The 15,960-nt window shown below is 37.8% G+C and overlaps 2 protein-coding genes across 7 annotated transcripts in view; one reads left to right on the top strand and one right to left on the bottom strand.

Annotated features, from left to right (window-relative positions):
* The window catches only part of LOC126367257 (NCK-interacting protein with SH3 domain-like), a 38,191-nt gene extending 32,318 nt beyond the window's left edge, over window positions 1–5,873 (top strand). For all 3 annotated transcript variants that reach the window (XM_050010677.1, XM_050010676.1, XM_050010675.1), the window contains 5 exons: window positions 300–422; window positions 1,246–1,429; window positions 1,945–2,166; window positions 2,514–2,686; window positions 3,564–5,873. In XM_050010677.1, the coding sequence (XP_049866634.1) occupies window positions 300–422; window positions 1,246–1,429; window positions 1,945–2,166; window positions 2,514–2,686; window positions 3,564–3,755 (894 nt within the window). In that variant the 3' untranslated portion in view covers window positions 3,756–5,873. The remainder of the gene's footprint in view (window positions 1–299; window positions 423–1,245; window positions 1,430–1,944; window positions 2,167–2,513; window positions 2,687–3,563) is intronic.
* Window positions 5,874–6,539: 666 nt separating this feature from the next.
* LOC126367267 (plasma membrane ascorbate-dependent reductase CYBRD1) overlaps window positions 6,540–15,960 on the bottom strand; it is a 52,337-nt gene continuing 42,916 nt past the window's right edge. For 3 of the 4 annotated variants that reach the window (XM_050010693.1, XM_050010697.1, XM_050010696.1), the window contains 4 exons: window positions 13,003–13,238; window positions 12,066–12,268; window positions 11,153–11,322; window positions 6,540–8,967 (listed from right to left, as the gene is read on the bottom strand). In XM_050010693.1, the coding sequence (XP_049866650.1) occupies window positions 8,805–8,967; window positions 11,153–11,322; window positions 12,066–12,268; window positions 13,003–13,238 (772 nt within the window). In that variant the 3' untranslated portion in view covers window positions 6,540–8,804. Of the gene's footprint in view, window positions 8,968–9,478; window positions 10,787–11,152; window positions 11,323–12,065; window positions 12,269–13,002; window positions 13,239–15,960 lie in introns of those variants that run through there. The other variant, XM_050010694.1, reaches the window with a different exon arrangement.

The following is a 15,960-nucleotide window of genomic DNA, read 5'->3' as shown; positions in this document are numbered from 1 at the left end:
TCATAGCTTAGCTAATTATGAGTAGCTGTCCTTGCTGGAGGACACACTCTCCCTGACACCTGAAGTTATAAGTAAGTACTTATAACAAATCTAAAGAAAAAAAAGAAGATACTGATATTGCAGTTTTAGCCATGAAATAAGGATATTAGTGGACAAAAAAGAGTCATAACCCAAAAAAAATGGCAAAACCTATGGAGCCTATAGTATTGTCAGTTACTAACAATATTATGATATTTTCTTTTGATTCAAAATCTCAAACTAGTTACACTTGTAAATAATAAATCTCCTGTTTGTTCCAGTCTAATGCAGATGTAAACATCTCCCAGCATGTACTGAGCAGTCACCGCTATGCATATGTTACCACACTAGTCCAGTACTACCAAATGGAGACCAGGTGGCCCCTGCGACAACTGCTGTTACAGGTAAGATATCAAGAGTTGGCCATTCCATTCTCGTTGTCATTGTTGATATAAATACGATATTGCTTAATGTTCATTTCTTAACTGTTAAAGTCAAATGCTGTAATGAACAATAAAGTACCTTTTCCTAACATAAAAAAAATGTGAGACTCGCCAACTAGGTAGGTACTGAAATTGCGGTATAGCTCTCGCGGTACTACACGGTGAATAGAAGATAAAATGCTACCGGGTGAGAGCCTTCAGCGCTCCCCATTTGTCCGGCCAAGTAGTTAATGCCATCTGCGGCAAATCTACAATAAGTCACGTCAAAAAAAAAAAAAAAAAAAAAAAAAAAAAAAAAAAAAAAAAGATAAAATGATCAAAAAACAGTGTTATTTTTGGATTTGACTAATTTAATGTTAGTCAAGAATGAGTACCACTTGACCACGTTTATTGATGACGTCGCCACTAAGTATTTCATACAAATTCCATAGAAAATTTTGATTTTGACCTTTGATAAGAAGTATTTCATTCATAGCCTATTTTTGTCTATTTCCGATCCTTTTCGAAAGCAAATTATATAAATATTTCTGTTTCTGCACGCAGGGGAGTATGTTCCATACGCCCTCCGGTTAATTGAGGGGAGGCCTGTGCCCAGTAGTGGGACGTACGGTCACGAGCATTAATATGTATACACTTTGGTACCATGTCACATTAACTTTTTTGACAAATTGAACTGTAAGTCTCACTAAATGTCAAATATGTTAGTGCGACAGAGTCCTAAAGTGGGTACATTATAATTGCTCACGACTACGCTGTTAATGTTATGTTTCTGTCCATGTATCAGGCATTTGGCGTAATGTGCGGCCTGGAGCGCACGGCCCTGGCGACGCTGGCGCTGTCGGCGCTGCCGGCGGAGATCGCACGCGACATGCAGGACAACCCGCGCGCAGTCAGCCGCCTCTCACACTCCGCGCTGCTGCTCTCCATGGTCTTGTCCATGGGCGACAAACTGCCTGTCACGCATTTTGGTAAGTGTTTTCAGGAAACAACAATACAACTCTCTGCCCCGCACTAATCTGAGCTTCCCCACTTCACCCCGATATTCGTTAGCGCGTGAGTCGTCAAGGTGTTAGGAATGCGCATTGACGATTATTGTTTCGAATTAAGATAAAATTCATTACTTCCAACTTGTTTTAATTTTGTTTGATAGTTTCAAAAGTAGTGCTGTCCTTCACTTACGATAAGTTTAAGAAAGAGATAGAGCTATTTTGAGAACTGATAAGTTCAAATAAAATTAAATTGTGTCTGCCGGAATCATCACCAATATATCGATACTATAATATTATAAATGCGAAAGTAACTCTGTCTTTTCACGCTTAAACCATTGAACCGATTTAGATAAAATTTGCTATGGAAGACCGTCTGGAAATCATTCCGTAAGGGAATGGAAAAAACGTGTCGTGCATGAAAAGTCGCAAACGGAAAGCTAGTTGTATAAATAGTTGTGTAAATGAGTATCTATAAAATTAAACTGTTGTTCCAGAACAATTGGGCGTGGAGTTCGCTCAGTTCCTTTTGGACCTGATAGAGAATCCTCCGGAAACAGACGTGGACGAGCAGATCCCGGACTTGTTCCTCACCCTCCTGCTGGCATACAACCTGCAGTTCGACAACCCCCACGACAACCTGTTACTGAACGCACTGGAAACCAGGGACAATGCCAAGACCTTCTGCGAAAAAGTGCTGCTGCTACTCAATCGTGAAGGTAGGATAATCCTAAGACCTTGATTTTCAGACGCTACTTAAACAATGTGATTTTTAAAGGACTGGATCTTACGCCTTTAAAGCTTGATAGACAAACGCAAATGTTTGTAGATGTGTTCCGCTTTTCTGGTTCTGTATGCAAGCATAAAACGCCAGTAAAATGCGACTATTATGGTTCATCATATTGTAGACTCGTCATTTTTTTTTTTTATACAGGTAACACAAGTAGCACCCATCAGCAACTATGAAGTTTGGATCATCATGGCTTTGCTAGACATAATAAAAGCCTGTAAATTTTCTCAATCTATAATAGCACTGATGCATTTATATATATTTTTTTATTTCCAGAGGATCCAGTACACATATTCGACCACGAGCCCGCGCCTGCGCACTCGGTACTCAAGCTTGTGATTGATCTGTTCACGCGCAAAAAGACTGCCGAACACTTCTACACCAACGACGTGAACGTTGCCATCGATATCATCGTGCGGCAACTTGCTGACCTCTCGCCCGGAGACATGGTAATATAGATTATACCCATATCATCTGGTCCCAGAATCAGTCATTTATTCAAAGTAATTATTATGGATAAGAGCCGTGGTAGCCCAGTTGGTAGAACGCTTGCCTCTCACTTTGTGGTCGCAGGTTCGAATCCAGCACAGGCCTTAACCAATGATTGTCGAATTTGTTTTAGAATTCATGTTTGGATCATAAATGATTATCACATGCTCAGAGGTGAAGGAAAACATCGTGAGGAAACCCACATTCCCGAGAAATGCATTTTTTGGAGGTATGTGACCTAACCTGTATTGGGCTGGTTTTCCCTTCGCTGGTTGGAAGGTCAGACAGGCAGTCGCTTCTTATATTTATGGAAATAGTATACTTAATCACTACACACTACTGACTGACTGACTGTACTGAGCAGACATTCTGTGTAATAAATAGTAGCGACCCTGTTTTACGCAGTATTACTTATTGTCGCTTTGTAGTAACGAGATGCCGCTAGGCGTGAAAGCTTAGCTCTAAGAGCGATGCACAGATAGATAGATAAATAGATAAAATACTTTATTGAGCACAATGGATACAAAATACAAAGATAAGCACAGCATATACAGAAAAACACAATACGCGACCTTATTGCTCATGCAGAAATTTCTTCCAGGCACCCTTTACATACATAAACAGTCTGTATATGTCCTACTTCTGGGCACAGGCCTCCCGTCAAACTACCGGAGGGGGTATGAAGCATACTCGACCACGCAACATTTGGGTACAGGAAAATTTTCTCATCATCATCATGCATATGTTCTCATCATCTCCATTGGAGCGGTCGTCGAGCCCCCATCCCATACGAGAATCTTGCATAACTAATTACTAATAACGACCTATCATCGACAGCGTCGCCAACAATACCTGAAGATCCTCCAAGGCATCATCCGAAACACGGACTATGGCGCGCACCTGCATCGCCGCGACGACCTGCTGCGGTGCTTCGCTCGCATCTTCTGCGAAGAAGGCGACGCCAGTAAGGACGATCAGACGCTGGTCCGGGCCATCTCCAACGAGTTCCCACACTACTTCAAGGCCTAAAACCTCTGACGCAGGTAATGGTGGACGCTCAGAATTATGCTAGTTCATAAAATTACGACATGTCAAGTTTAGGTGTACTGGTAATATCCTAGCATATTTAGGCAACGTTATTTAAAGATCCTATGACCGATAGTGGAGTAAGTACTACACGCGAAGTGATAAACGTATAAGATTGTTTGATGATGAATAATTTATTACTGCCCTAAGAGATGCAATATAAACATTTAATAGAACCAGACTAGATTTGAATTGTAACTTTATGAATAAGGTTTCGAGGAGTAAAAGTAAGCGATTTGTTGGACTGAATGATGTGCGTTGCTAACACAACGTTCCTAAAACGCGTTTGACTAAGAAATTGATATGTACTGGCATAAGATTTGGCAATGGCTTAAAATATGGTCAATTTGAATATTTACTTAAAAATAACATTACAAAGGTTTACATGATAGATGTTATATTAGGTACACAGATTTATCTTGAATTCATCGATAAAAAGTATAGTATTATTAATTGATATATCGTCCCATTTTACTTACCATTTATTTCTATGAAGAAATGTAAAGAAGGCACGTTAAGCCGTTGGTCCCGGTTACCACTTACTGACGTAAGTATGTGGTCGTTACAAGAGCCATAGTAAGGGCCTTTGGCGGCTCAGTAACCTTATCAACCCTGACACCAGGGTTGATAAGGTTGGTATTCCACCACACAACCCACACGATAGAAGAAGAAGAATGTAAAGAAATGATTTTCAATCTAACAATAAAAGTTTTCATGAGAAGCCATTGACTAGCGCCATTTATCAGGCGGCGGTCAAAGTGTGTGGAGCGTTTGTTTCTAGATTTCTGTATAGGGGCCGCTCGGAAACACTTCAAAATTGGCTGTGCTAGTGCGGATTATATATAAGCCTCGCGTTATTCGATGTGGTCTCGTATTTATTGTTATGTGTGTCTGTAGAAGTTTTGGAATATAAATACAGAGGGTTTAGAACAAAATCCTAACCACAATCTTAAATGTTTCTAATAAAACTAAAGCGTAGGTTTCGTATAATAAAATTGTTTCTTCCTATTGCTGATAGAGGTAAGTACTGCACAATACGAAGCATTTACTCGCATTGCTAATGAAGTTCGTGCGTATCAATTGTATTGTATGTTTTTGAATAAGTATTTTTTGGTTATTTCGTACGACGTCAGTTGTAGCGTATTTTATTCTCTCTATTGTTCTAGTTATATCTGGCCGTAGTAATCAAATGAATAATATTCCTACATAGTGCCATTCCCCTAGCCAAAGATATTAATTCCTTCTAAACAGTCAATTAATCAAATAATGCTTTAAAAAGGTCCGTGTCATGTAAAACATACCTTACATTCCTGTAATATAAATTGCTTGGGCCTAATTTTGCAGTTTTAAATATGCGTAAATTATCGGTACGTAATGCATTCCATGAATCATATAAAAAATGTTTTGACAAAGTGGATTTAAAGAATAAAAAGAGAAGGAGTAGGTATTTAGTTATAACAATTGCACGTACTTATATCACAGATGCAATATTTTTGCTAGTCAATAGTAAATATTATAATCCCATCCGTTACAAAGTATAAGGTATTTAAATTGTAAAACAAATCGGTATTTTTAGATGTTTGAACTTTCATCGACTTAATATTATAAGTATTTGATTCATTTGAGTATTTTATCAACTGAAGTTTGTCGTGAAATACATAATTGCACGTATTTTAAATTATATCCATGTTATTGTTTAGTCATCGACCAATACTTTCAGGGTGTTTGTAGATTTATTGTAACTTATTCTCTCTAGTTAAATAAACTTAAAATCATATTTAGACAACAAATAATACTTAGTGTTCCATATAAATGTGGCACAAATAACTTTCACTCATGTATTATCGTGATTTGGGGGTTAAAATGGCCACATCGAAGCAATTCATCTAAGAAAGCAATGTTGCAATTTGAGATTTGCGCATAAGTGCGTAATGCAAACAAATGTCAAATAGCAATATTGCTTTCTTAGATGAATTGCTTCGATGTGGCCATTTTAACCCCCCCTGTTCGTCTCGATCGTTAAGTACTTATTTATATTAAACTTGTTATTTCTTAAATGTTGTTAGACTGTTTCTTATTGTCTAAATTGAGCCTATAATGTTGTTGCGCCTAAAGTTTCGGATTCTGTAAAAGGTTTACCATTTGTTTAATTTCTTTGAGAGATGCTCAAAAAGCCAAATTTTTGTAGTTTTCCTGTCGAAATTGCGCTCATGTGGTGTTATTGGTGTTAATGTAAGGTGTCGCAATAATTATGTGTCTCTACGCATTAAGCCTCAATATATTATTCGTTTTGGATAGGCAGCTTTTTAACTTTTATTAGCAATTGTGGCTCAGCATTTGAATGAACCTATATTTAAATGATCTAGCGAATATGAATACTTTTATATAAGCCTGTAACTCTGTCTACCTTATATAAAAGTAGTCCTTCATTTTATTAGGTTGTGTGCCGCGCTTTCAATCAGAGTACAAAGAGTAATCAAAAACTTAACAATTGTGAAGAATCCACTTTCGACATTAGTGTTAATTATATTGTCAAGTTGTTTAGTCAAATCCAAAGATATATGTAATGAAGTCATTTAAGCAGTAATTACTCAATCAAGTTTTCTTAAATCTACAAATCAACATGTTATTATACCAACCTAAATATCTTTAAAATCAAGTTAACTAATACTATAATTAAAAAATGTTCTATTGCTACTCTGGTTTCATTTAAAATAAAACAACTCATCATTAATACAAGTATTTTAATGTACCATATGAATGCTGTATAAATATTTCAAAATTTAAAACAGTGATAAAATTCATAATTAACCAATACAACTGTAATTAACTCAACTAAGTATGCGAAATTATATTTCAATGACACTTATAGCGAATCCTTGAAAATAATTTACAATTTAAAATTGCATGAACTCCTCTGCTACGAATGCAACTACTTGATTAAAACAAGTTACCTTCGTAATACCCTTACTGTTACATAAATAAGCAGGTACTATATTAATTCTCTTGGTGCTTCGTCAACCGAAAGATCGCATGGAACACTGCTTCAAAACAATCTGTCAGTGTCGTGCAACGGGCAAAATCTATAGTCATATAAAAAGTTGGCCCCGCTATTACAAAGGGATCCACAAAATCTGGGATATTTAAAATTTGTAAATTTTCTTTCCGAGAAACGATCATAAAACCAGTTTAATACAAAAGGACCTACTTATGAATGCAGTCTTAATACGCATTGTACATTATCAAAACGAATGTCAAAAGCTTTCAAAGTTGGAATGCAATTTTACAAAAATGGAATATAGATAATCTCTTATCTAATTAATAGAAAATGTTAATCAACCCTACATAAGGAAAGAATATGTACCCCAGGTATAAACACGTTGAGCATTATCCTATAGTTATTGATAAACATGCTACACGTAGTATGTATGTAGTACACAGTAATAATTGATATTATAACGAACATATGACCACATGAATTTACACCGAATTTGGCAACTTGGATGAACACTTGTCTTATACAATATTTATCGTATATGTAAACGACATGACAATCAAGGTAGGTAAATGGCCGAGTTTTACAGTAAACATTGGCCGACATCTAGAATAGAAAGTGGCAGGTTTTTAGAAAATCTAAATATACTTCGGAAATATGTATATTCGTCGTATAAATTGTATTAACTTTTGTAGATAAGTTCCAATGTTTTATCTTTTTGTTACGGATCAATAAATAATTGTAATTTTTCTACTACTTGATCACATTCTACAGCTATCGAACACTCGCACATTACATTAATTAGATTAAAATTTATATACAAGTTCCTACGTCTAAGATATCTTAACTATTCGTCATAAACTTACCAAAGTAATTAGATTGATACTGAAACTCAGTATCGGAATAGTGTATGGCCTCTTGTTTTATTTTCCATTGAAAATAATGCATGGTTTGTGGATTATGGAACAAATGACATCGGTGCTATGTAAGTATGTAAAAGTGAACTCATTCAATACGCACACTGAATCCGTCTCATACCTAGCTTACCTACTTACACAGCAATCATCTAATTCTAGTCCGCTATTAGTTTAAATGTTACCACAGAACAGCGAGTACAATGGAGTTGAAATGGAAATGAACGTGCGTCCTCTTCGACATCCCCTCTACAGCCTGTTGATTTGACCAACTGATTGACTACACTGTGACAGTAGTACCTTCATCTCCAGTTCATATTTAATAAATGACGTTAACTTTGCTCTAACTTACAATACGTCTTACATTATTCATTGGCTATATTTTTAAAGTAACTGAAAAGAAACAGTACTACATTTTCAATATCAGTCGAATCAATTTTGACTAAGACGGAATTAACCACAAACACGTAAAGATTTCACAGCGGAACAACGCACAACCGCGGGAACAATCATATAACCTCACCCAGATAGAATTTGTAAAACCTAAAGTTAACAAATTGAGCTAAACAATAATAATATAATAATATGTTTAACTATATTTAATTTGATCGTTCGACCCCGTCTAAAATAAAGATATCCATCTGCGGGGGATCCATTTTACAGATTTAAAATAATATATTCTTCACCATGTACATGGGTAATTAATTGGAAGAATTACATTTAAATAAACAAATCTATGCTTATGACCACCTTATGACCTTATGGTATTCTAATCACTTATCATCGTGTTCTTGTTTCGAAATCTTAAAGCATCAAATCGAGTTTAAAAAACTGTTAAAAAAATGGCGTGGAAATTGTACGGATGGAGTTTGGAGACAAATCGCAAGTTGTAATGTCTTGGGGCGTTAAATCCTTTCAGAATAGTTTCAGACTGTCGTACATTAAGTTTCGTGCTTGCATCGATTGAAAAGCACCTTATACAAAACTTTACCTCTGATGTTTTCAAATCTACGTAAAGAAGCTCTGTACGAAATGTCACCAAACACTTTATTGCTATGGAGTCGGCGGCGTCGACGTCGGCGCTTAGCTAGGGTGCTGAGCGGCGACCTTGCGCAGGCGATAGCCGCCGGTACCGCGCACGGTGTACAGCACCACGATGGCCACTGCCACGATGGACATGCCGATGGCGTTGATCACGATGGCCTCCTGCGGCATCTGCCAGTACTTCGTGGTCGACAGGTCCTGCCTGCACACCGCATGCCCCAATGGTTAGTTCAAGTATATTATAAATCAAAATATATTGCCAGCGTTATATTGTATGAGGTTAAGAGAGTGGTACCGATTCTGACGGATAAAACTTTATTTTAGTTTGACAGCTGTAAAATAGTGCCGTCCTTCTTATTACGACGAAGACAAGACAGAGATAAAGCTAGTTTTACAGTACAACTGTCAAACTTAAATAAAATTAAGGCGACACCATTATGTTAGCGTTAGGTGTTTTATACGGGATTAAGATAATCTGGCCATATTCTTATTTTAGACAGTAAATAAATAGAATGCGATAATATAAAAATACTGCAAATAAATTATGATAGGTGGAGCGTAATGTAAAATGTAATATTAGTTAATAAATGAATATTTTATAGATTATGTGTGCATGCAAAAAGTGCGAATGAATACGAGAAATAATGTCGATACAAAAGCGCAGCCACCACAACCACAGACATACAACAATATAAATAAAAAGTCAGTGAGAATAGACCTTAAATTATTTAATTGTAATGCAACAAAGTATACAGTGTAACTTAGAATTAATAATAAGTTTACTAATTTATAGGTTTCCCTAGTAACAAGTTACGTGGAAGTCGAGTCTTATTTACCTAAATTAATAAACAATAATGTTATATTTGGTCTGATACAGACAAATATGTAAAGCCTCTGCGTATATAGATTCATTGCGTAGAAAAATATATTTGATAACTATGTTTTTAAACAACATTATTTTTGAATATGTTACAAATATCATTGTCAAGCCGCATGGCAATTTAAGATTTAATGGCCCCGATTCCTGCAGACACTTACTAATTTTATTTTAAGTTATACCCGTCATTTTCTTATGCGCTAAAAAGAAACGGGACAGAGGATTAACAAATGATAATCAATATTAAAATTATAGAATAGTCCGAGCTAATCCAGCAAATAGGTATCTCGCTGGTATGCAAACCGTTTGACGTGTGCTGTTACTTAGTTCTGTCGGGTTATTGCCTAATGTAAATATTTTAGAAGGTTCTTTTAGATTTGTGCCTAAAATTGACGTGTGTTCCATAAATTTTAAGCCTGTCGATTACACGTCCCTTTCCTTTTTGGAGGATAAGAAAATGACAGGTATGACTTAAAATAAAATTAGATGGTGTGATCTGGGGTCTTACTAACTAACTGGTGAATCTGTAAAGATATCCAGTAGTATCAACATCACCGTTATAAATGGTCAGTCAATTATTTCTTAGGCCTATCTAACAATACTAATATTTGTACCTACATGTACTCTATAAAAAAAGTTATACCTACCGATTCGATACACTATCGTCACTCTCAGATTCTCCTATTGTACTAATTCTATTTCTCTTTTGTTTTGTATTTTGTTTTTTCCTGTTTGTGCAATAAAGTATTTGTTATGTTATGTTATGTTATTCTCCTGACTCGCATTGTGTAATTGAAATATTTCGAAATCAGCGCATAGCTGCTATTACTTGAAACATTCTCTATTAACTTGCCAATACTAATATATTTTATGTAACTTCCACTGCTTTAATTATCAAGTCCAATCGACGTAATACTAAATGCTTTACCAAGGAATGTAATTTTATATCGTCTAAAGGAAGGTCCTGCAGCAATGTTGTATCTACAAGTCAACTGAAGCTCGTATGTGTGAGTCGCGGGCCTCGGACGCGCGGAACTTGTCTCTTGAGAGGATGAACATGACGACAGCAAGTATGGCAATCATGGCCACTCCGATCGCGTTCATAATCACCGCCTCGTCCGGCAGACCGCTGTACCTTTCCGCGCTGCAATACGGTCACATAAGCACTGACTAGCAAGTAGCAACACAAATAACACAGTGAAGACAAAACATGCGCGACAACTAGTGCAACAAACATGCAACATACACTAGAAGATGCTATTGACTAGTCTGCAGAGTTTAATGCTATTTTGACTAGTGATTTATCAAGTTGCAATATGGATGAACTACAAGTTTGCGCTAACTTGGTGATACGTAACTCCTGCATTGAAAAAACCTTTTTTTATCTTCTCCAATGTGAGTATTATACTATTAATCTTAAGTGTAAATCAAGAAGGATTACATGTAATTGTTAAAGAAAAAAGAAAGTAGAAATATGATGCTGAGGTTATGAAATAGTAAAACAACATACCCGAAAGTGAAGAGTGCCTTCTCAGTGAGTCCAGTCAGACAAGCAGCGACGCCCAGAACGAAGGTCAGGATTCCGAAGGCGGCGTGGACCGGCACCAGAGAGGCACGGAATCCAGCCGTTCCCTTGTTGCAGATCAACAGGAGAAGGAAGCTGAAGAAACCGACGGCGTACTAAAACGTGATCACAAGGTTTCTTTAGTAAGTACAATAAGACAATTAATTTTACACCTAAAAGGGGGATTTTTACAATGATTCTGTCCTTCAGAAGTTCATGTTATGCCGAAGTTTGATTCGGCTTTTCTTACTTAACAATAACAACTTTGACATCAGGGTTGATCAGCATACAACCCACACAAAAAAGAATAATGACGTCATTAAATATTTCATTGTAATTTTAGCGGTAAAGAGAATGGAGAACTTAAAATTCTTATTCTGACTTCCTGTCCAGCTACTGGGCGACGAGCGTATTAATCAATGGTTTGGGGTAATCCTGTCGATGGGATTATTTTCTGTACGCAACGAACGACATTTCCGGTGTTCCCTAAGCATTTCCTAGCTAGGTCCCTACCATTATGCCGTTTTTCACAGGGTCCGCTTACCTAACCTGAAGATTTGACAGGTCCGGTTTTTTACAGTCTGACCTTCCAACCAGCGAAGGGAAAACCAGCCCACATGTTAGCTCACATACTTCCGAAAAATGAATTCTCGGGAATGTGGGTTTCCTCACGGTGTTTTCCTTCACCTCTGAGCATGTGATAATAATTTATGATCCAAAAATGAAGTCGGAAACAAATTCGAAATTTATTGGTGCTGGATTCGAACCTGCGACCTCAAAGAGAGAGGCAAGCGTTCTACCAACTGGGCTACCACCACGGGTCTCTCAGCACAGGTAGGTAAGGTCTAAATAAGTTTACCTGTATTCCAAACAGTCCCATAGCAACTAAGCCGATCCAGCTGTGAAGAGAGTAAAAGTTGACGATGCCCGTCTTGTTGTGGAAATCAAGCACGGCCAGGAATCCGATGACGATGCAGGGGAACGCCAGCGCGTGGAAGATGGCGTGAAGGAGCTTCACGTAGATGCGCCGGAAGCACCGGCAGATGCGGTACAGCAGCACCGCTGAAATGTTACATTTTAAACCTGTTTCATTCTGGATCAACATTTGTTAGAGTTCAAACTATAACATAAACAACCTATATACGTCCACACACAGGCCTCCCTTCAATCAACCGGAGGGGGTATGGAGCATACTTTACCACGCTAATCCACGCGGGCGAGAGTTTTTTACGGCTAATCGTCGGAACCAATGGCTTAACGTACCCTCCGAAGCACGGAATCATCTTACTTTTCGGAAAATCAGGAGATTCAAGTCTGCAAAGTCCTTACCAAACAAAGGACAATCTCACAAAGTGATTTCGACAACGTCCCCATCGGGAATCGAACCCGGACCTAACCACTAGACCACGCAGGCTGTTCAAACTATGCTCAAAATGAATACAAAGTCAATAGTAAGTAGGTTAGTAAGGTTTTTTGATATCAATATTATATTCATCAATAGATGATAGGTTGACAGGAACTGCATAGATTATGTAGGACGTCAGTCTAGCGGTAAGTAATTAGATGCCAAAAATTAAATGGAAAACCTAAATACATTCCCATAGTGCAAGAATAATTCACAATCAAACGTCCAATTCGCCTACTGTGCAGCGATTACCATAATTGATTAAGTACCTTTTCGTAGATATACTATAATCCAGTTGCCATCCGATTTTAAGAATTATATTATTAAATTACTATACATAAATGTAATTACTTATTTAAACTATTTATTTGGATATGTACAGCATACTCACAGAATCCGCTGAAGGTGACAAATCCAGCCACCATAAGGGTCGGGTGCAGGTTGAACTGCTTCTCAGGGATGTCATCGGCCCAGCCATAGCCCTCCCGATAGAAGAACACCCAGAAGATGGTAAGAGCGGACACTCCGATGAGGAGGATGGTCGCGAGGGTGATGATGAGCGCATACTCGCACCATTCGCACGCGCCCCGCTCGTGGTCGTCAGACTCGTACGAGCGACTGCGTTGGCTGCAACAAAAATAATACAGTAAGTTTCTCCATTACACTTACACAATACGCAAAGCCTCCGTGGTTAGAGCGTTGGGTTCGTTAGCGTCAGAACCCCTGGACCAAGTGAGAACTTTGATAGTCTCCAAACATAAAATATCGCACTTGGTCCAGGGTTCTGATGCTAACGTTGGGTTTACAATCTAGATAGAGGTCCGGGTTCGATTCCCGATGGGGACATTGTCGAAATCACTTTGTTAGACTGTCCTTTATTTGGTAAGGACATTGCAGGCTTGAATCACCTGATCGTCCGAAAAAGGAAGATGATTCCGTGCTTTTGAAGACCCGCTAAGCCGTTGGCCCCGGGCTACTAGCCCAAATACCTCCACCAACCCGCAATGGAGCAGCGTGGTGGAGTATGCCCCTTATCCCCAGTTTATTGAGGGGAGGCCTGTGCTCAACAGTGGGACGTATATACGTTGTTTATGCTATGTATGTACACAATACGGAACTCAAATTCATTGCTTTTCCCCATTAGGTACTTTTCATATATACTTACATATCATTTTATGAGCATAACACGAGCATATCTCTCTTCAGTTTGGCAACATTACAACTTTTACGTAGGTATAAAATTCTGTATTTATGATTGGTAGTGTCGCTATCTGTAGAATAACCGTATTACCGTAATGACTTGTTCAAAAGGTTATTCACTCGAGAATTGAGTATTAATTTGATAATGTTTGCTAATCGCCAGTTGATAGTTATTTTTAAGCAGCTTATACTCTTTGTGATATGTAGCTGTTCTTAACTGCTCCTAAAGTTCACGTAGATAAGAACTTTATGACTGGAATCGAGTGTAAAGGCGAGCCAAATAACCCGTTTGCTACAGAACACGTATCAGACTCCGGAAGTTTACGAGGCAGAAAACCGCAGCTCCATTGATACCGAGACTTGTATACCTGTCTATTTGTGTTGTATAGGTTGGTTGGTGTAGGTAGGAGCACAGGGTGTCAGGTACCGTGAGACATCCGAGCATCCGAGCGACCGGATGCAAGGTTCACGTTCTGGAACGTTGGCTAATGCTTTCCAAATTACACTTAATTAAAACCGATTTTATATTGGACTTAGGAACATTGTTCGACAATAAATAATACTTTTTATGTCTTATTTATTACATTACTTAATGAAATGAAAGCTTGAACGTTATGATGATGTTTACGTAACATCGGTATCGTCGGGACACAATCCATTTTTAGAAAAATATCTTTTGAGCAGGCGATTGCCAACAGGTAATACTACGAACTACGTTCTGATGTAAGTACGTAGTCATTACTTGAGCCACGTCAGGGGCTTTTGGCGGCTCAATAATAATCATGACACCAGGGTTGATGAGATTGGTCATCCACCTCGCAACCCACACGATAAGAAAGAGGAGAATAGGTAATATTATGGTTATCTAACGAAATATTTTAAGAACACTTAGACGATGAGTAAATAAATTCACGATTGTCGGCTTCCAGCAGTGAGTTCGAAATGAAGGCAATTTGGCCATGATAAATATTCCGTAATTTCGCAGCTAGCAGCCTTGCTAGGCAGTTGGCATCACGATTCAGTGGGCACGAGTTTACACGTACCTACAACGGTTTTTCTTTTCCCATTCATTGGGCAATCTCTGAATTTGTGTTTACATGACAAGGTTACGAGGGGGAAAAGTAAACAACTTCTGTAGCAAACGGTATCCCTCCACAGCCAAATCAATATTCTCACTTTAGAGGCTCTTGTGAGGCGAAAACAAGAAAATAATGTGAAAATAATAACTTAGGAGTAACTATATTGCCGTTTCCAGGACGAAAATAAAAGAGCTTAGGTATATCTGCCCGTGAACTTAACGCACATTCATATTTATAGTTTTTATAATGGACTCTTACCGATCACTAAGTTCATTTAAAGGCCAAGATATAAGTACTTGGACATAAATCAGTTTCAACGCGAAACGTGCTGGCTTGCAGTCGTGTTACTTACAAAGACTTGAAGATTGTTGAAAGCTTTACAACCGTCCTCAGTGTCTAATGTTTGCAATTAAGTAGAATTTCGCAATACAAAAGATAGTCTACGAGCCCTATCTTGGTACTTTCTTCTAATATCACGTCCATTCGACTGTAGCCTTCGAAAAGTCAAAAAATCGCCGGCAAATAAAAAGTATGAAGTGCTAAAACACTTGTAGGTTTGCATGTACGTTTGTAGTAATACAATATATCAATTAGCTAAGCAACTTGTGATTTTAGCGAGGTAGTTTTCTATAAACAATGGTGTGATGTGTGTCAATGGCGCTTTGACGAGTGCCGGTGAAAGTCAGCGGAAAGAATCTATGACTGTCTAACATATGTTTCATACAAACATAGTAAATACCTACACAATGGTTCACTTATTTATTACTATGTACTTACTGTAGGAGATATTTATTTATAAAGCTTTCTTTCCGCATGCGTCTGATTATTGAGTTCTTTTTTGCATCGGATTCTGATGCTATATATAATACAATAGTATGTATTAACTAACTAACTAACTAAAAACTTCTTACAACTTATTCTTCTTAAAACTTTTTTATGAACGTCTCGGGCCCTGTGCCGTGGTTTTTCTTGTAGCTACTTTTCCTCGGCTATACAGGTTATGAGAAGTTGCAGTAGTTGAGACTTTTAAGTCGATATTTAAGTCGATTCAAAGTGTAACTATGTTACCA

The sequence above is a fragment of the Pectinophora gossypiella genome, chromosome 6 (genome assembly GCF_024362695.1).
Source record: "Pectinophora gossypiella chromosome 6, ilPecGoss1.1, whole genome shotgun sequence".
NCBI classification, from domain to species: Eukaryota; Metazoa; Arthropoda; class Insecta; order Lepidoptera; family Gelechiidae; genus Pectinophora; species Pectinophora gossypiella.
This window is presented reverse-complemented; position numbering and strand designations above follow the sequence as displayed.